The sequence below is a fragment of the Diadema antillarum genome, unplaced genomic scaffold, assembly GCF_040938485.1.
Source record: "Diadema antillarum isolate AM-2024a unplaced genomic scaffold, OU_Dant_1.0 seq00000423_RagTag, whole genome shotgun sequence".
In the NCBI taxonomy this organism is placed as follows: Eukaryota; Metazoa; Echinodermata; class Echinoidea; order Diadematoida; family Diadematidae; genus Diadema; species Diadema antillarum.
Genome location: NW_027271406.1, coordinates 429,106 through 451,717, shown reverse-complemented (window position 1 = coordinate 451,717; position 22,612 = coordinate 429,106). Strand labels below are relative to the sequence as shown.

The 22,612-nt window shown below is 39.0% G+C and overlaps 1 protein-coding gene across 1 annotated transcript; it reads right to left on the bottom strand.

Moving 5' to 3' along the window:
- Positions 1-5,033: 5,033 nt before the first annotated feature.
- LOC139732421 (YY1-associated factor 2-like) lies at positions 5,034-20,775 on the bottom strand. The gene is made up of 4 exons (XM_071643284.1): positions 20,678-20,775; positions 16,796-16,921; positions 12,083-12,199; positions 5,034-6,202 (listed from the first exon to the last, which is right to left on the bottom strand). Exons 1-4 carry the CDS (start codon positions 20,701-20,703, stop codon positions 6,028-6,030), a joined length of 444 nt encoding a protein of 147 aa, XP_071499385.1. The 5' UTR covers positions 20,704-20,775; the 3' UTR covers positions 5,034-6,027.
- Positions 20,776-22,612: the final 1,837 nt, after the last annotated feature.

Genomic DNA, 22,612 nt, shown 5'->3' with positions numbered 1-22,612 from the left:
AAGAAACTGCCTATCCAAAACGCAAAATCGAAAATAGCTTGTGGCACAAGTACAGAAGACACAAATAAAGTATAGATACAAAGGAAATACATAACACAAGGTAATCAATTCATGTATGTCCATTTTGAAGCCGAGGGACTCTGCTGCATTCAATTGCTACAGCATAACACATTTCATGCACACTTTTACCGGTGAAAATTTGAAATCAAGCTCGGCTAAGTAAAATATCTGCAAAACACTGATGGAATGACACACGCAGAACAAGATCATATTCTGGATTTCTAAATCACTCACAAGAGACGACTGATGTAGTGTCAGTCTTTGTAAGATGCATGGATTTCTCACGTCTCAGTGGAGTTGGACACTTACTGCATCAGTGTCACTTCTCAATAACAGAGAATATGATTTGCCAAGAGGGTTGCTCTCTCAGATGTCAATGGAGAACATCTTGCCAACTATGAACGTGAAGGATTCAACACCGATATACCCGTGACGGAGAGCTGAAACAAAAGGTCTCGAGACCTGAATCCGGTCTTGACTAAATCACCGAACATGACAAACAGATGTGGATTTGATCTCTGCATCATAGATAGATGGTAATGTCTGGGGGACAGTGTTGAGAGGAAATGAAAAACATTGCAGTTTCCCTCACATGAATCACTTTGCTCATAAAAATCATGAGCTGTTTTTGTTTTTGCTTGCTTTGTATTTTTTTATTTACCTCCTGGGTCTTTCAATGTCAGGTGCTACTCAAAATAAATTAGGAAATTCCCTCTAAACTTTTCACTAATTTAGTGCAGCCCAAAATTGAGTCTTTCGCAATAACAAACACATATCTCCAATTGTTAATAAATGTCAAACCTCTCTGCCAAAGTTGGTTGGCACAAGTTACAGTGGCATTACATCGGTGAAAATACACAGGCTGTCAAGACAGATAGATATTAAACTTGGTCTTTCTCTTAGATATTTGTCTTTTTTATCCCCACCCCCCCCCCCCCCATCATATTTCTGAAACTGACTTGCAATATCTGGCAACTGGGATGTCTCCTGAAATCTTGAGGTAATCAGTGGGTTTGTTGATTTTACAACCCCTAAACTCAGTGGATTTACTACTCAGCATCACAGGTAATGACATGCTGAAACAGGCCAAACTTTGTGGATGATTCAGGGGTGAAATCTTTGGAACCGTAAACATAGTTGCGTGGCTGCAAAATATCTGTTTCTATGTTCTACCATGTAATAAGCCTACATTACTCCACACTTCAAATACCACACTTACCAAAATGTGCATTACAGGGACCAGGTAATAAATATCAATTAGTGAGGGCAACATTTTGTTTGTCTGTTTTGTTTTTTTGTTTATTTTTGTTTTGGTGTTTAATTTCTTTCATGCTGCAAAGTCTACAGAACCATCATGAAAACATAGTGACTGCTGAGTAGATGATACAGTATATCCGCAAAATCAGTCAAGTATTTCTGATTGACAGTGATGCGATGATTAATGCCTATTTGCTGTGACGTTGCATATCTAATGGTATCTGTATTTACTATCTCCACTCTCATGTTGGCTAGAATTCATCACATAATAATGTTGCAGAGCTCTTTGAATGCTATAGGGTCAATGTCAAGAATATAAATTCATCTTCACAACTTGATTATAAAATTCCAATACAGACAAAGTGCAAATTCAACTTTCTTGCAAAAACATATACAAATTACACAATGACATAATTTTCAAACCACATATTCAAGATTTAATATACTGTCTGGAAATAGAAACACAAGCAAACTCCTTTGCATTTGCAGTGTGATTTACAGCCTAATTCTGTTGACAAGTTTTTCTCTTCTGTTGTTACAAGTTAGATGCAGCATACAGATATATCAAATACACCCCTTGCACTGCCAAATAGAATAAATTTCAAAAGCCCAATGCAGTCATGTAGGGAGCATTAAAAGTACATACACACAACCAATAGACAATTTGAAAAAAAAAACCTTCTGTTGCAGCAGCATCAAACTGAAATCACAAGGTACATATTTACGTAAACTTCTAATCTCTCTCCCTGCTGTTGCTGTTTTTTTACCCCAAGCAACCTAGCATTCACGAAAAGTCTGTGAACTTCTCTATACATGTATAATGCTTTGTGTATTCCTTTCTGGAGTATGACTAGCATTCTACAAAGTTTGTCTTTAAGACGCAGAGCTATATACAGAGCACATCTTGCAAATAAGGTACGTAGTATTTACAAATGACAGTGGGAAGATTCAATGCCAGCAATTAGACCAGCTTACATACTAAATGTTACAATACATAATATAACTGCAGTCTTGTATATCGAGTCATGCAATCTTCATTTTGTGCATGCCATGACTCACGTAAAAGAGGCAGAGAGCATAAAAAACACTTTGCAAGTCAATTAATTTGTTCAATACACGCTACTTGTTACAATCACAAATTATTCATGGACGGGCTTAAATTACAACCACATATTACACATCTCTGGACCATTACTATTTCGTCACTTCATAACTGATTTATCGTACATGGTAGAAAGGGAATTTCAACATTACATGTGAAAACCCGGAAAACAAAATAACTTTTGACAATGAAGTGTCTACCTGTTGCTTTGTTTCACTTAACATAATGTCAACTGTCAAGTCTATCTGTCACTGAGTTCAATTTTAACCTGGTAGTCAGTAAATACTGTAGTGACTACAATGTCAGTCATGCTTTATATACAACTTTGACCTGTGACCTTTGAGAAGGCAAAGCAAATTTCATGAAATTTCCTTGCATGTAAATTGCTGGTTACATAATACTCAACATATCTTATCCTTGTATTAAAATATAACTGAATTATGTATCTTGTTTGAGAGGCACTGCAATCTTAATGTATGACCTTTATTCCCCGACCTCTCGACTACAGAATGGTCCGGCAACAATGTTCTTACAGACCCCGTTTACAGTGCGAGGCTCGGCCGAGCCGCGGCTGAGCCCACCTTCATTTCAGTGTAAACGCGCAAAAGGCCAAATGCGAGGCCAAAAATTGGCCTCGCATTTGGCCACGCTCTGGAGGTGGTCTACCCGCGGCCGAGCCTGGCCTTTTCTCAGTGTAAACGTAAACTGGGCCAAATGCGCGGCCAATTTTAGTCTGGCTTCTAAACCTCCTGCCTGTACTATTTCACTGTTCAGGATATTAACCCCCACAACGTCGAAAACTAGTATAGTTTAAGGTGGTTTTGTCCTGCAAAGGATTTTTTCCTTTGGCAAAGGCCTTTGCCCGAACGGCGACTTCGTCGCCACGGAATTCATTTGGCAAAGGGTCTGAAAACCAGACAATACCAAATTGCATTTGTTTACAAGCAGAGCGCCACTACGACAAAATATTGAAAGGTTCTAATCAAAAGCGCGGCCGAGCCCGGTAGTGTAAACGGACAAAATTGCGGGGCTCGGCCTCGCCATTGAGGCTGGGCTCGGCCATGGCTCGGCCATGGCTCGGCCCAGCCCCGCACTGTAAACGGGGTCACAGAGTTTAAGCTGTGTATAGTTCAACTGAGCACAGTAAACCCATTAATTAATAGAATCTTGCAGGTCTTGTGCAAAGTCTTCAGGGATATCAGAATAAATTTTGTGCAGAATGGTTTAAGTATGTTAGTTGAATTACTACAAAAAGTGGGAAAACAGGAATTTTTCACCACATAACTAATGACCCAATTTCTAAATCATCTCCATCAATTCTGGCACAATTATAAGCATCCGTTAGCAAGTTCTGATAGATCACCTCCGGAACATTCCCACATTGCTGATACTATGGCTATAGTGAAATGATTTCGGACAAGGGACAGATGAATGTATGGCTAACACACACATACTGCCTTGACCATCACTGTGTGGCAAGACACGACTAATTCTTTTCCTCTCAAGAGCTTCTGGAGTGTAGTGGTCACTGTTTAAAGGAAATTTCAAGACTCTCACAGGCTTACTTGTCCATTTCATTAAGCATGGAATACTTAAAACATGAATTTATCATACGTCTCTCACATTCTTGGATTTTCTTTGGCCGGCTATTCATGACGTCTTCGTGTCCCCTATCAATGACAAAGTTTCTCCAGCAAATTAACCACTATACTTTGAATGAAAAAATGTGATGACTACTGCATGCAGTGTTCTTATCATTATCGATGGACCTAACTCTCGCTTCAGAAGCACTGCAGAGTTTGAACAGCAATGAGCTGACTGCAGTATTCAGGGCATGATAATGATAACTCATAAAATGATAACTCATATCTTCAGGCATTTATTAACATAAGAAATTAGATTTCTCTTTGAACTGCAAAATACGGGGAACATACATTAAAAAAAAACAAGAAATTTAAGGTACATTAAGTCTGCCACATGAAAATGCTGTTGCTCCCATGATGGTACTGTAGTAATTGTAAAATATCCTCCAGGAGTCGGAGGAGTGAATACCTTTAACCTGTTTCAGTACCCGACAATGAGTCCTTGCATACTTGGGTGGATAAACGGATAAGAAAGTCAGTCACTGGCATCACAGTTTTGCTTTTACTAGGGTGAGACTGACAGAAATGCCATGTGAACTGATATCAGGGGGAAATAGGCAAGATTCAAATAACTGCAGTCACACTGAGAAAATGACCAAGATACGGTGTACATATATATGTTATATGATCCGGTGATGAATATACAAAATCAATCAATGTGAACAAGTCAAAATGGCCTGGCTTGGTCTTCACACCCCAATTCTGTTTCTGTTTTTGTGTTTGTTTTTCTGACAAACACTACCTTTTCTGGAGAACTAATATCGTGGCATCATTTTGCTTTGACATATCTTGCAATTCATGCTCACTCAACTCTTGCACTTGTACTAGTAAGACTGACCAAAAATCTCTCACAGTTACAGAGCCAACTACCATGGCTAACTGATAGAAGACAAAAATGACATTTCTTTTAATTTTTTTTTTTTTAAACTACAAAAACTCCAACTAGCATGGTAATGTTCATAACAGGACTGATCATGGCCATGGAAGTTACAAATAGAATGTAAATTACAAATCTTTTGTCACTTTTGCATCATAAAGGAGGCCCTGTTCAGTTTTCTGCAGGAGGACCAGCATTCTCTCACAATCCTTGTCATACTGAATGAAGTTTTGTAAACTGTTTGCCCTCAAAAAGTCCTTCATAATCATTTCTCTAGGCAGGCACCATCTGATTTACGGGGTAGCCCCTGAATGTGTGGGAAGGCTGATAATGTTTTCTGTTTCATGACTCACATGCTGCTCAGGGACTCTGGTAAGCAATAGCAGCAGGGATCCTATAAAAATCTATTGCCCTCTCCTACATATTACTATGCTTGTCGCCAATGTCTTCTGTGGAGTGACTCGTCTACAGCATCAACTACGCAATATACACAGCATTAATTGAGCCAGTCTGAACCATTAAACTCTACTATGGAAGGGACACTGGGTGCACTTCACGCTGAAAAGGCTATTGAGCTCAGTGGGCAAGTGTTGTAGCCACCAGTAGCTATTTTAAGACTCCCATTCCATACCCTTCCACGCATTCTTCCAAACCCAAAAGTGATGCATGCAGTGTGCTTCTTTACCCCATAAATAGTCATGAGCAGGGTCTCCACGCTCACTTCTTGGGAGTCTCAAAATGGTGAGTGCTGGCATTAATGCACTGCGTGTTACATCCATTCCATAGTAGAGTTCAGTGATCTGAGCTGAAGTTTAGGCAATGCCAATAAGCACTGCAGCGGTTTGAGACATTGTCAATACACAGGAAGTGTCATCCAATTACAGCAGATACACAGACATTACACTTTGACACAAAGATATAGTGTTCAGTGAAGTGGACATGCACGTGTATTGGTATGAGTGTGCACTGAAACACATGGCCCAGCATGGTCTCGCTTCTCTGCGCGCAACTGACTGTTTGGCAGATGCTAACGACACCGAGAAAAGTTGTGTACAAAACATACTGAAGAGACATAAAGCCCAGCACAGTCACAGCCCATTTACGTTGCCGTTTGTTTGATCCGTGGATGACGTGTTCTCATCGGAGTCAGGAGATACCCTCGTGTGAGCCTTCTCGCGGAATTCCGTTATAATCACTGGCACGTTGTTGACGACTACTTGAGTTGATATGGCTGAACTTCGATCCACATTTTTTAATCTTGGCCTAGATGGAGAAAGCAGAAAAAGAAACTTGCTCAGGGTTACCTTAGAGCACCTCTATGTTAAATAATAAAAAAAATATTTCATGCATATCCCAGTGGATCATGGCACTGCACTGCAACAAGTAATTATTTGTTATCTTTTGGCGGCAACGACCTGATGTGAGGGAGTGGGCATAACAGTAGGAAACGTGGCAGGCCCAACCGCCTCATGCAAGGGAAATGCGATGGAGCTGAGATTAAGAACATGACCTAATTTGCTGCCAAACTCTGAAAGAATGTAGACTTAATACATGTGATTGCTTTTGAAGTGAGAGGCAATCTAGCCTGACTTTGATGGCTTTAAATTGGAGCATCTAATGTGACGCTTGACTTGAGAAACAAAATGTAGAATTGCCAGAAGTATCAGATATCTCATGCATGATTACTGCTATTTAAAAAAAAAAAAAAAATCAAACACTAATTTATAGTCTTTGAAATCTACAGAGTTTAATTTTGTATTTCAGTCCTCCAATACATTTGGTATGTGTTGGGAGCATTGTGATTGAAGAGCAATCATACTTAATTATCACATTTAATCATATTAATACAAAAATTCTGATGCAGTATCACAGAAAGCAGAGGGTACACTTAACAATGTGATCACTACCTACATTGTTGTATACAATGTACAAATTCAACCAGAAAAAAAAAAGAGAGAAGGTAGATAGTAAAAGTACATGTACATAGATTGATCATGACCTGTACAAGTGAGCTGTACTTTGTATTGATTTGAAACATAGGAGTAGATACAGTATGCATGTACATTTCAGCTGTCACAGGGAGCTCCTAGATTCACTAAAAAAAAATCTCCAAACAATGGTCAAAAGGAGAAAAATGTAAACACTCCTTTGTTATGATGCCACAATCGATGCTAAAAATGGCAAAGTAGCAAAGTCTTCTGTCTTGTAGAAAGACAGGTCTCCTCTGATTTCCTATACTTAACGTGGGAAACATTGACAAAACTTGAACAGCAGCATCCACCAGATATTTCATTTGTCACTCAACTCTGCTACACAGCATGATTTGCACATTTTACTTTGTGGCTTGCTCTGCCTTGACTTCTATGGATTGGAATTGAGCTAATCTGTTGTCTGGTGTCTGTCTACAGCTGTTGACTGTTCATGAGTATCACTTCCGTTTAAAAGCTTAATGGGATACTCTGGGGTTATTGACAAGCCCATTAACAACTAACAGGAGATCATTTCACAAAGCCCTAGCATAACAACAGTAATTGAATAAATACATTGATAACTGTCTCTTAATATAGGAGACCAGTTCTGTAATGTAGACACATTTTATGCATGCTTTGTTCACAAATGTTGCCCTTCAACAACCACAAAGCTTGCCAGAGGCTTGCCCTACCTAGCAACAACTGTGTGAATTCCAGCCTGTGGAACTTAGAAGGATGGTATTCAGGGAGGTGCTAGAGAAGGAGAGACAACTCCCGCTCTCCTTTGAAGTCATGCGCGGCACCGCCGAGAAGTTGTGCGTTCAACTACAGGTGGGAACCAGGTGCTTTGACAAAAGAGAGCATCAATGATCGGGACTAGCGCTCTCACATCTAGAAATACTTGCCCCTACTGCATTTCGCTCTCTCTCTTTCAATGTGATGGCAACAATGAAGTTGTGTACCTTGAATTGGAGCAGCAAATCAAAATGCAGTGTAAAACTTACAATTTTAATAGCAAATAGTTTAAAAGCACGCCGGAACACGCTTTAATGGAGTACTTCATTTGAAAGATCAAAATATCCCAAATTAAAAGATAGAAAACTAAGATGCGTAAATGTGCGCATTATACAGAAAAATATCAGGTTTCTAAGAGAGCCTAATTTTCATTTCATTTCGATTTGCGCATTACGAAGAAACTAGAAATACATGTTTATAATATTGAATTCTTTCCTAAACTATTCTATTCAAATCAATTCGAGTATTTCATCTAAAATTTTACGGTGAAATAAAGCTTGTAATTCAACGAAAGGTGAAATGCGTTCTTCGTCTCCAAACTTCGTCTTACAACTAGAGCGGTGCCGCGCATGACTTAAAAGCGTAGTGGAATGCTAGACATCCCATTGTAATGCCTTGAACCCAAACATGTGTTTGCATGAATTACGAAGAGTTGCCACTCCATCTCTGTAACACCTCCCTGGTATATTATTGGTTGAGGAGAGAATTCAGCTCTTAACTTTGTGGAAAATACTTACAAACCACTTTATGAAATGTTGAAAAGCATACAATTCTAGCAGGAATTCAAAGTATATTTCATGAAAATTGGTTTGGAAATGGATGAAATACATGTACCCCAAAACAAAGTAAAACAAAGCAATCCTAATAAAAGGTGGGTCCCACCTTTCATTAGGATCGCTTTGTTTTTGGTATCTCAGCCAGTTCAAAACCGATTTTCATCAAATAAACTTTGCATTCCTCTTGGAATTTTCATTAGCTCAAAAAATGATTATGAAAAAACCTTGGAAACCTCAAGCCCCATCACAACACCCTCAACCAATACTATACCATCCCTTTAATGTGAGGGAGCAGGTGAATGAAATGATTCATTACTACATGTAGGCTGGGGGGGGGGGGGGTTCCATACATTGCAATACATTACAGAAATTGTCTATTGCCAATACAGTGAGTTTCCTGTTTAGGATAGCATTCCAAAACTTGGGGGGGGGAGCCAGTATTGATGCAAGTTTGATTTGCAGATGGCATCTCAAAATGGAATAGTTGATATACAACCACTAAGAGACTTCAATGGCTGGCCACCAACACTTGACATCTCTTCAACTTTCTTGGGTGTGTGTTTTGATTTGGCCAAGATCCATGCAATCATCACACCCTCTGTATCACATACTTGGGATTCCAGAAGTGTCTCTTGAAAAGCAGAATAATTACATATTGGTGTACGCAACATTCTCCTTAAACTGTCATGATCACACTGCCATAAAGATAAATTGGTGTTTTTATACCAAGATACCTCTCAAAAGAAGAACACAGAATGAATTTTCTCCTTTGTAATCTTCAATGACATTGAATAAAACAAAAGTTAAAACATGGCTATCAGTTAAGACTTTGCCTAAAATGTTGATATGCTACAAATTCTTTTGACTCGCTTTCTCCAAAGACATGCCCACAGTTACGAAAGATATTATTGTGAGAAGTGTGAGAGCTTTCAAGACATGATCAGTACATTTTTAGTCTCTGGGAGGTCACTATGTCACCATCCATCCATACGACTCCAATTTGCAAAACTTGCAAAATCATATTACAGCAAACTATTTTGGTATTTCTAACATTTGAGTCTGCTTTTTATTTTCCTTTCGGGAACCCACCCGTTTGCTTATCTACTAGACACACATCTCGCTTCGCTTCATTTCTGGGGCTTCCTGATGTGTCTGCATACCTGAGGCAGAGGGTTCATTCTGATCCCGTTTGGGAATAGTCTCGCACATACTCAGGATAAGGGGTGTGATAGGCATCTTTCTTGATTGATATCTTAATTTGGCTCTTCGTGAGATGAACTGAGACAAAATGTGATAGAAATCACAAGATAAGCATACTGACCCTGCCATATGACTTTCTTGATATTAACCAACTTTTGACAATATGGTATATCATGGCATTTGGTACCTTGGAAAAACTGAATCTCAATTCAGTCTACGCAGAGCACAGGGCATGTAACTTTAAAGGGATGGTATAGTTTTGGTTGAGCTGGGGATTAAGCTTTTAATTTTTTTTTCAAGATACATAGAAACCACTTTAAGATATATTAAAGAGCTTACAATTCTGAGAGGAATTCAAAGTTCATTTGATAAAAATTGGTTTTGTAATGGTTGAGATTAAATATCCAAAAACAAAGTAAAACGAAGTGATCCTAATAAAAGGTGGGTCTCACCTTTTATCAAGATCACTTTGTTTTGGATATCTCACAATTTCAAACCAATTTTCATCAAATTAACTTTCAGTTCCTCTTAGAATTGTATGGTCTTTCATATTTCAGAAGAGGTTTCTCATTATCACAAAAAAATCATCCTCAAAAAATGTTGGAAACCAGAAGCCCCACCTCAACTGAAACTGTGCCATCGCTTTAAAATTTCAACAGCAGCATGCATAAAACAAAGAAAGTAACAAAATAACCAAATGTCTTTGTTTGTCAAGAACCTGATTCTATTGTACAAGCTAAATGGGTAAAGGCAAAAGAACACAAGTATGAAAACAAAAAAGGACTGGCTCTCTTTGCAGTCAGGAACTTGCCAGTAGGTTGCCATGATAGTGTCTTGCCGTTTGGTCAATTTCCCCCTATCCCAAATGACAAATCCACATATTCTCATCAGTGAGATGGTGTTACTTCACATATCAAATAGGGATCTGGTCACAAGTAATCTCTTTTCACAGACATTTCAAGTGTCCAGAGTTGACAGTTACATTTGTAGTTTCAGCAGGGAGGTGTTAGAAAAGGAGTGGGCTCTCTTCACAACTTGTGCAAATCTCTGCATACAAATGTAGGTTCTATAGCATGACAATTGAAATCTTCACATTTCACTGGCTTTGATGTTCTCCACGCTCCACGCTGCCCCTCCACAGAGTTTGGACATGGAGACCAAAGAAGTGGTTCTTGATTTTAACAATTCTAAGCTGCATTTCAGAGAAAATTTTGATATCCTGTAAGGAATTTTGTGGTAATCTTGTATGGAACAAATACTTGACACTTTTCTTTAAATCTCCTTATCATTAATACCCCCAGACAGAAAAAGGAGTATCAGTATCTCATAAAAAGTGAACGTAAATCCATCTTGTTCTCATTTGTGCATAATATTGTTCACCAGGTTTAGCACTTGAATGTTAAATCTTTCAAAGTAGTAATTGGCTAAAGTGTATTTCTCTATGTTTGGCATCATTTTACAGTTACAGAAGTACAATTTTTATGAATTTTCTTTGCATGTCCTATATTCTTTGCACACTACATGATTGCTGCTGAATATATTGAAGGGGGCTGCGAAATGCTGCTGGTGACACTGTAGGTACAGTATATGTTAGGAATGATGGATACTTAAAACAGAAGTGCTGACTTTTGTCAAAGCAATATTTTAATCATTAAAGACAGCCAATCCTTTTTGCATTCAATTTTTTGAAAAATTGGTGAGCACTTAGGTATTGAAGAAAACACTATTTGGAAACCTCCTGTTAATTCTGAACTCAAGAGGGTCTTAATTTGTTTAGTTAAATTGAACGTTAAGATTTGAATAATTTTTTCATACTACGAAAAAATTACAAATCTAAACTACTAGTCTAGTTTTACAGACCTGTGTGATGCACTTAGTTGCACATGTAGATCATGTAAGTGGTGTGTTGTTATTTGCCATCAATAACAAAGTAAGAGAAGCTAGTGAATTCTTCTTTTCTGACAGCTTCAACATGCATATCTTTTGTTCAAAGTATAAGTATCATATTACAACCAGTAGTTACGGTGAGCGTTGGTGCATTATTTGAATTTTAACGGCTAAAAACCTTCAAATATCACAGGAATGTTATCGCTTTACAATAGTCTTGTCATTCTGGTGGAATATATCATGTTCTGTGCTATTTGGGAAGGAATGCAAAAGGGATGGCCCATCTTTAACACCTGGGGCAGAGCACATAACTTCTTGGCAGCACAGAGCATGGGTACATGTAAAAAGGAGAAATTTTTGTTTCTTCTGAGCTTTCTCTAAAACACCTCCCTGGTTTCAGGACATGTATGCATCCCAGTAGATTCCCCATTTTGTGCTCAAAGCACTGTGAGGGTTAAGTAGCACCCCAGCACATTGTCTAGAGTAGAGGTGCACGCTCCTTGGAAACTGCTCACCTGTTTTTCCTCTGTGATTTGTTGGTGTTTCTGAGCGGCTTCGGCTGGTGCATCCCCGGAGACAGAAACTGCTGGGCTCGCTGCTGGGCTACAAGCTGTGCATTCAGCCTCGGCTTCCTGTCATAGAGTGGTGAAGGGCAGATAATCATATCATTCCACTCAAAATTTTGAGAATCCATGCAGGCAATAAAAGGGCCTACAAGTACATTGAAGCCAAAAAAGGGTATGCTGCATAATTTCATAATTTTCATCACAAGGCTCGTGCATGACCACACAGAATCCAATAAATTCTACACCACTGTACACTACCTAACACTCATACAGTGTATGGGTGAAGCAGTATGCCCACATTACATCACTTTTTTTTCCTTTCTTAATTGCATCATATTTGTTCAAATATTTCGTTATGTTTTCATGAGAAAATCTTTGCAATATCCCAGGGGCATTAACAACTATGATAAGAAAATCAATTGCTACGAACATGTATTATCAATACTGTCTTTATTTCAATGACAATGTAGGTTACCTTGAATGATACTATAATTAAAATTCTCTAAGGCAGGGTAATTCACCCTACAGCCTACACTATAACATGAAAAAAAAAAAAATCTCACAAGCATGAGCTATTATGTATAATGATGCAACCATATGCACAGATGGTCACTCAGCGAATTCACATAAATATGCCAACCCACAGTTTATGTTATTATTTTTCTGCGTGTTAACAAAAGAAAAGAGCTTTTACCAAAGATGCATATTGTCGCTGGGGCAACAAGACCTCGTATCTACAAAATGTCAAATGTTCAGGAGAGCAAAAAAACATGGCGGCCAAAGCACTGTATCCAATGGGAGAGACATTCCTTTGACATGCTGTGGTGGCTTCATATTTGGGGTAAGACATCTGGGATTTGGACAGGACAACACTTAACTAATTATCTGACCATTAATCCAAAAAAGTCATTTTCACCAAAATTGCAGATACAAGGTCTTGTCATCCCAGCAATGATATATACAATAGTCATTCTATCCCCTTTAAATGAATTTGAAACAGCAGGAGCCCCTCTCCCAAGCTGTGCATACATAATGCATTACTGTATCTGTTTCTAAGAGAAGTAAAGTTTAGCTTGAAGAAAGAAAGGTCTGTAGACTTAAAGTGGCATATTCAATCCATCTTTCTTTTCTTTTCTTTTTTTAAATTCAATTGAATTTTTATTTGCAACCATAAACTTGTACATCTCATTGCAGTGGTGACACTCTTCTATGTGTAATTGGGGCATATCCGGGCAATTACCCCCAGAGGGCAATACCCCCCCCCCCCCCCCCTCCTCCATCGGTAAATACTGGTTAGTGGTAAGGTTAGAGTAAAGATTAGGGTTAGGGTTAGGTTTAGGGTTAAGAGTTTGGGTTAGGGTTAGGATTAGGTTCAGGACTAGGGCCAGGGGAAGGGTCCGGGGTAATTGCCGAGGGGATAATTGCCCTAGACCCGTAATTGGGGATATCAGAATGATGAAACAGATTTATTCCTTTAAAGTTGCTAACAATGATATGAGGTGAGGTATGATATCAGCCCTTGGAATGTGTTTGAAAAAGGATGTTTGTGATGCAGCCTTTACCAAGGATAAGCTTTCTTTAGCAGATCCTCATTTATGTGCTCCCATCTGAAGACAACACTTTGACACCAGAGTCATAACTAGCTAAAAATATTCTCTGGTTTAGACAATAGAGAAAATACTCGTTTACTTTTCCTTTAATTCATTTTCACCTTGAGTGCTGAATTAAATGCAACCAGCAATGTATGGACAGACCAATCCCATTTGTCAAAAATGAAAACTATATACAATGTAACAAATCATACTGTGATTTTCTATAGGAGTCAAATTATACTGTACTACCTCCTTTATGATATATCATCATTAAAAGCTACACTGAGCTCTGTTTTCAAACATTGACATTCACATGTGCTTTGCAATAATGAGGTCACGCATTCAATCGCGGAAGAGACAGAAGCTGTCTAGTCAATTGCACTTTGACAGATCTTTGAAGGGAGAGGAAAAACATCTCCAGTGGATCGTTATGTCTCTAAAAGTCAAACGAGTTTACCCTGATTATTAGCTACTGGTCTGTGTTTCCTGCCAGAGTATCTGCCATGACCTTAGTTTCTCATCTTACAGTGCTGGCTTCTCATTCTCTCCCATTCTTTGGGATCATACCCTGTTGTTGTCCGGTCTTGATTTCAACCCAAAATCTGAGGAAATCAACTTGTTCCCCTGGTCGGGGAAGCCCTGATCCGACCCAGGAAGACGGAGTCTGCCTGTCAGTGCAGGCCAGGAAATCACACTTCCTCTCAATGCGGCACAGAGGGAGTCTGCACATAAAATGCAATCTGTAAAGTGTGTGCGCGCGAGTGTGTGTGTGTGTTTGTGTGTGTGTGTTGGGATTATCATTGTATACTAGTACATAGAGCTAATGTGTAATGCCAGCTTGGAGTGGGCCATTGTGTTCAGGCTTCAATCAAAATTTTATCATAGAGGGCAGCATACCAGCTGTCTTGTCAGCAAGCATAAACCAGAACTTGTTTCAGGACTTTTCTATTAAAGGGCAATCAACTATGTATGGAGGAAGTCTTCAAACTGAGTAATAAATATACGACAATCAGATGCAGATGTTTAACTGAAGTTAACCTCTGTTGTTCTTTGATAATAACATTAGCAAAACATGTACATTTACTTTTATACTGTGCACGATCATCTGGTAGATCGTGTACTGCTTTTGAAAATAAAAAGGACTAGAGTTGAAGCTATACCACAACACACACTTATAGGTCCTTGAGCCAAACACTTCATCCTCCATGCTCTTTGTTACAAATGAACCCGACTACAGAGCACTGAAACTTACGGCAGCCATGACTGGGGGGCTTCCAAAGAAGAACAAACGCACTTTCAATGGGTTATCCGTATGCAACGAGTCAGGTGTGCTGCTATGTCAATGCATAAATTATCTTTTGCTAGGCATACTTGTTGAAGCCCCCAGTTAAAAATTACCATAAAAAACAGTACCATGGGGAATAAGTAGGTACATGGCATGAAGCTGAACATCAATAGGCATTTTCACATCAGCCCTATAAAAATCCAAGCTCGAGACATTTTTCGCGATTGCGAATTAGCGCGCTATTTCATTTCTTATTCACATCAGCCCGAAGAGAATTAGCCCGAAATTTTTTCGAGCTAATTCAACAGCTGAACATGTGCAAACAGCATCAGTTATGTGTGCAATTTCAAAAATTCCACATAATTTGTGTGCAGTTTGCCTCAATTGATCGGGTCACACATGCTAGGCATGATGGGATGCATCGCGCTAATTTCTCGAGTCGTTTTCACATTATCAAATAGCGCGCTACTATCCCGCTATTTCAGAAATTTCCAGAGTTAGACTCAAGAAATTTTCTCGACCAGAGCGGTACAATTAGCGCGCTAATTTGTGTTCACATTATCAAATAGCGCGCTATTTCGTGATCGGGTTAATTTCCCACGTCAGAAAATAGCGCGCTATTTCGAAACATCGGGCTGATGTGAAAACGCCTAATGTGGTTGGATTTGAAAAGGTAATCCAGCTGCATATTAGAATGCTGCCTTGCATGTGGAGTGAGTGCACTATTGTTTGTAAGTGCAGCTTTTATTCAAGTGTTTTTGCACATGTTAATATTGATGTTGGAAATAATGCTCCTTGTCAGAGAATCTTCTCAAACAGGGCTGGTGGATAGGAGTAGAAATGTGTTATGTCAGCTGTGGTTTGTCCACATTAGACAAAATATACATCCTTTGTAGTGAAAGTTACTCTTGCATTAACATGAAATTATTGAACATGCAAGCAGTACACAAAACACTTTATAGCATGTTGACTGGTGCATTTGTGAATACTAAAGGTGAATTTCTTTCATCACATGAAATTAATAAATCAAAGAATGCATGGCCAGATTTCCATGATTACAATATATGAATTTATGAATTTTCAAATCCTTTTATGCATTAAAACATCCTGAGAAATATAGGACGAATATCACAGTACTCAAATCTTTATTCAAAATTGCCAAATTTATGGAATGCCTGATTAAGCTCAGTATTTGTCTGCAAAGACTATTGCATATTTTCTTCTTCAATTATGGTATTTATTGCCTATGCTCACTTTAGGATCTGGTAATCAAACTCCATCATTGATCTATAGAAATATGCTCCTTAACTGTGACTAGGAATTCCATATCGGCCCATCCTCCATTTTCACAAGTTTCAGATTCAAGTGTTACTACCAGGGCACTGTTTCATAAAGCTGTTCACAAAGTTACGAACAACTTACAAGCGACTGGTGATCATTTCTGATGTGCTATACTTATCAGAATTTCCATAATTCAGCAAAAGAACTGATCATCAGTCGCTCGTAAGTCGTTCATAGCTTTATGAAACACCCCCTGGGTACATATCTTATATTCAGAAGTCATTATCTGTGTTTGTGCATGATACATGTACAGTGCATCTGTATTTCCTATGCATTTCTTTTTTAAAATCTTATAATTAGTCAACTTCTATGAATGTACAGTGAAGACAAATTGAATAAACATTGATGAAACAAAGATAAAGACCAATGAATTGGGAGCTCCTAAACTGGATTGATTTTTCACATCAAGGCCACGTTGTCCTCGATGGTCTGTCATGGACTGACCTTGTAGACGTTCCCTTCCTCACATCACACACTTCACACTTGAAGGCCTCTGCAGTATTGCGAAACGTGCACACGCTGCAGTCCCAGTAGTTGGCCTCCGGGGAGCGAGAGCTTCGTTTTTGTCTCCTGTATTAATCAGCATTAGAGTAGGAAGCAAAGAGAAGATAGATTATAACTTATAACTATAAATTTTGCTTCAAAGTTCCTGTGGTACTTAAACTGTTCTGCCACCAGCAATAAGCACTGAAATCTATGTGTCACTGTTAGCCCACATTTCTTTCACAATTCTACCACATTTCTACTAACATAGCATTAACCTTTCACCTACCGGTACATTACACACACAATTCATTCTTTTACTCCAGTGACAATGCAACATTTCCCCCTTGTTTACCCCTGAGGTGTATGTACAATGTACATTGTACATGCATTTGTAAGGATGAAAGCAATTACCCTTTACATACCTCAGAAGCACTTGCCACATTTTGCCAAATTTTTCATCAATATCTAGTTGATCCCTCCAAACTTGATCTTATTGTAACTTAGCACACCCACTCATGTCCCATAGGATGGCCATAGTGACACAATGTGGATGAGTGGAATGAGGTAATCTCTATACATTGGCAATTTACTTTCTAGACTTCCCAGCCATCGGTAAAGCAGCAACCCAGCTCGTGTGTCGATTGATAAAACAAAGCACATCAGTGCTCTTATAGCAAAAGATTCTACATGTAACATTACTTTTCAAACTTTGACTCAAATTACATGTATGTGTATCTACATGTGATTTTTGCATTTCAACACAATTAAGCATAATCTGCTCTAGTGTATGACATTCTGAGCAGGTTCCCCCCCCCCCCCCTTGTAATGGTAAAGCTTGTTGTGTGAATACCAGTATCACGATGCAAGTGGCAATAATAACATTGCTAACTTGACTTAATAAATCATTCTGAGGGTGTACAACCTTATAATCAAATGCAAGTTTGTCCCAAAGTTCCAACTGCCTCGGGTACAGGCAGACAAATATTACATTTCACATATTGAAAATTGTATAATTTGTTGTTTTTCCCCCCTTACAATTGTATGTACATAGTATGTACACTAATGTTCTCAATTGTAACTTACAATCTGCATTTTGTAAGTATCTTTAAATCCCTAAAATCCTGACTATTAAGCAAAGTTACACCCATTCAAGCAAAATGATGCAACAGTTGTGATGCAATAGGATTCTTGTTAACCCGTTGGGGACGAGTCCCGAGTATACATGTAGCAAAATCAGTCCGTCCTCAACAGGTTAACGGACAGCTTCAATGATTATTATACATCTTCAGCCAATAATGGAGTAAGAAAGCTAAGAGGGTGGTGTGCTGATCATTTGTGGCTACCGTGGTTGCAAATGTTTCGATTCAATATATCAATTGGATATCAGATATGAATAGAGTGTGTGTTGGGCTCAAAAGCTCTATACTATTTGGGCACCTGAATGGGGTCAGCGAAAGGCAAAATCTAGTGAGCTCATCTTTTATTGCTATGTAAAACATGTATCTACTATGACTATAACAAAACAAGCCCGCTACTACTTGTACATTGTACGTTGGAAAAGGTGTCAACCGTACATGTAGTTTTGGGAACCTGGAATACCAGGTTCCTGTAAAGGGTAAGGAACAGCAGTTTAACAGCTCTCACATTCACAGCCTCAGTAACAGCTCTATCACACGTCATTCTATTTTTCCAGGAAAATGAAATACATGTAAATCATAGCCAACATCACACAATTATGGAATTGATACATGTGGCACAACTTACAAGTCTGACATCATTTGATATAAATAACAGCTGACCAAGCATCTTGAGTAAAATCACAGGGGATGGCTAGTGACTGATCAGTGAGAATGCTGAGGGATGATTGCTCCAATCCTTGTGGGATTCATTTAAGAGTACATTATATGTGACCCTGCACCACAAAACAAACAAAAAGTCGTCAGACATGAATTTTTAGTTAAGACCATAATCTGAAAGAGCAGACTTTAAGCTTTAAAATGATGTATAACTCATATCAAATGGACTCTCCTAACAGATCTAAATATTGGAAAGAAAACACAAACTCATGAAAAGTGTGAACTGAGAAAAGAGGCTCTGAAGTACATGTACAGTGTCTATTCAAGTGCTTAATCTTTACCAAACCATGCTGGCTGTGCGATGAATGGGACAAAAAACAGGAAGTAAACCGCCAGAGTAACAACAATGAAGGGATTATCAGATTGAAATGAAATTAAGCATGTCTTATTAACACATTCTGTCCATAATCAATGCCAACTTTCAAAGCAGTAGCATCATCCTTTCAAAAGTTATTAGAGTTGAAAGTGAAGAGTGTGTGCAAGGTTTTTCAGAAATGAAAAAAGGACTCTAAAGACACACCTAGTCACACTATTCTACCAAATATGTTCGAGATAAACTGAAGAAAAAAAAAACTCACACTTTCCCGCCTGTTTTATGATCCCAAATTTTGGCATAATGTAAAAGAAGACTAGCTCTTTCAGAAAATATGAAAAAGTCAAGATCAGCTAGGTTGACCCATTTCACTTATTTTCAGTCCTCACGCAAAATCAGTATTCAGTATGTGCGACTTTTTGTTCGTTTTGTGATGCACAGTCACATCTATTGTTGTGTGAAAATTGTTTGCTTCAGAATGGTCCCTATATCCAAGTAATGTACAATTCAATGTTTCCAGGTTAGCATGCCTGTACAGTGACAGGGCATTAAACTGCACATTACTTGAATATGAGACCATTCTGAAGCAAATAATTTTCACACAATAGATATATAATGTACTCTTAAATGAATCCCACAAGGATTGGAACAATCACCCCCAGCATTCCCACTGATTCCAACAAATCAGTTACTAGCCATACCCTTACAACATTTTTGCAATATTTGTTAAACTCAAATAATTCATCAAAAATCGTATCTGTATAACAATGTATGTTAAATATATCAAACTACTTTTATCTCACTGTTTACTTTGTGAAATACATTATAGAATTTCATAAAATCTCAAAATATCATCACTGTGAAGTGACATCACCTTTATAATACACCAGGCCTCAAAATCAGGAAGCGTGCTAACACTGCTATGCAAGGTCAATGACAATGCATGTACAAGGCTGCTGAAAGGGGACAAATTTTTGGTCTTGGAGGTTACTGAGGGACTTCCCTATTGTGAACGACAGTGCCAGTATGGTACGTAAACTGATATAATATAGGCCTATAGGCCTACGTGTGTTGTGACAATACTACTAAACTACAGGGAGAATTTGCTGGCTTGTGATAAGTGTCCGGATTCTGCTAGAGGGCTGAGGGTGGCCGAAAACTAGAGTCCTGGACTGTACCAACTTGAAGTTGAACTTCATGGTCATGATGGTGGCGATGCGTCATCTAGATTCATAGGTTTCACTGCACTCTACTAGATGTCTAGAACTAGACTCTAGAGATAGAGTTAAAGATTAGCAGTGGTTAAAGACTTTAGACTTTCACTGAATTTAAGGGTTTTGCCATGGGCATGGCTATTTAGACGCGCAATCGCGCAGCAGGCACATAGCACAGGCAACGGCGATCAAATGCACAGATCTCACGTTACAGTCTCACACAGCACAGCAGCACACAGAAGACGCACCGTACGTACAATGGCAATGCACAAAACCACGGCGAGTCAGCACACAAATCTGTGGCCGGCTGGGACTACACAACCACTGGTTGCTGTATAGTGCTGCTCTGATTTCGTGTAAAGACTGGATATAGCCCACATATCATTAAAAGCTTTGACATATCATGATTATGAACACTTTTCCTAGATTTTTATACCGTATGCCTATTATACATTACCCGCTAGAAGAGCGTTTTCCCTCCATTTCCCGGCCAGAACACACACTTTTCTTCCTTTTTCATTAGATTATTTACTGCTAAGTTGTCGCTAGTCGTTTAGATGGACACGACTCTCAATAAAGCAGATTCTATCTTGCATGCCACCTGAAAGTTCTGGGTTGACAAGTCTACCGCGTCGCGTACATATCAGCTAATCACGTGACTACATCCGTGAATGAAATCGATCAGGTGATGATACGTTTTCCGGAAAAACTCGACGATTACTAGTAATTATTACCATCAAAACGAAAGCTGTGGTATTATCACCTCTGATGTCAACTATACACAGCCCAGTCGCTGTCAGCGTCTGGTCGGGCGCGGCTACTCTGATGTATTACTTCTCCCCTCAGATATCACAAAGAAAACTGCGATATTTATTATTAATGACAGATCTTTTTTCTTACATAATTTGATTGATAACTTTTGATAACATATTGATAACTAGTATAAAGAAGATCTAGATTACAGTAATCACATGTATGTTTAAATTGTTTTTTCCGGGGAAGTGCATGCATACGTGTAGCTTAGAGACTTCATAGTAGGTTCATTGCTCTGACATTTGTTCTTTTTTCGGGAGGTAGTATAATGAAAAACAATGTTCCTGTCTAATCATCAAACTCAATGGGTCCAGCATGCCTCACCATTCTTTCTTTCTTGAATTCCTGCCTGATCTTGCGGAAGTGATCTAATAGGTTACAAAAAAAAAAGATACCGCGGGTATCGTTAAATCTTTACAAGCAAGGAACAGAAAACAAATTGAGAAGAAAACGAGAACATGGGACTTATAAGACCTATTTTTTTTTTCTTCAAAACTCTTACATAGCTTTTTCCATCCAATCGACTTCAGTCCACCCTATGTAGCCCGGTTGGGGGGGGGGGGGGGCAAAAGCCCCCAACATTTTTGCGATAATTTTAAAACACTTTTCACCCTGAAATTTCATGTCTTTTTTCACGTCTTGCATACATTTTGAGACCATATTCAGTGACATGCAGATCCAGAGGGGGGCGCAAGGGGCGCACGCCCCCTTTATTTATCGTTAAAAACAAAAGAAATAAAAAGAAAAAAAAATGAAATGAAACCCGGAAGTGGCACCGGAAACATTAGCTGCCCCCCCCCCCCCTTTACAGAATTCCTGGATCCACCCTGCTACTTGCGAAGATCAGAAGTTCGCTTCTAGGGGCGGATTCAGGAATTCCATAATTAAAAAATTAAAGGGGGCTTAGGCCCTTTGCCCCCATTTGTTCTTTTTATTTCTTTTGTTCTTAAAAAAAATAAAGAGGGGGCAAGGGCCCGGTGTGCCGGTGTGGAGGTGGCGGGGGGAATGTTGACCTTTAACTCAACTAATCACGAGCATCAACCCCCCCCCCCCACCCTTCTCCCCAATCCTCAACCACACGCATTGGAGGCGTTCTGCTGATCCTGTGATTTACACCGATGAAGAAAAAGAAGATGATGATGATGATGTTGATGATGATGGTGATGATGATGATGATGATGATACACGTAATGAAAATGATGATAGATATACTGAAAATGATCTGATCTCAGACACATACACTGGTACCTTTCAGATCATTCGTGACGACTGAAACGGAAGAAGAAGAAGATCGAGCAGCTGAAGACTCATCCAGTGGCGGATCCAGAGGGGGCGCACCTGGCGTGCGCCCCTCTTTATTTTTTTGTTAAAACAAAAGAAATAAGAAAAAATGGGGCGCATGCGCCCCCTTTAATCTTGTAAAGCCGCCTCCCCTTTACGGAATTCCTGGATCCGCCCCTGTCATCGATATTCTCTTACAACAGATGCCAATTCCTGATTACCTATATATACTATGTATCAGGGAGGTGGATCCACCTCCCTGCTATGTATCTACTTTAAATTAATAGTCCTATACAGT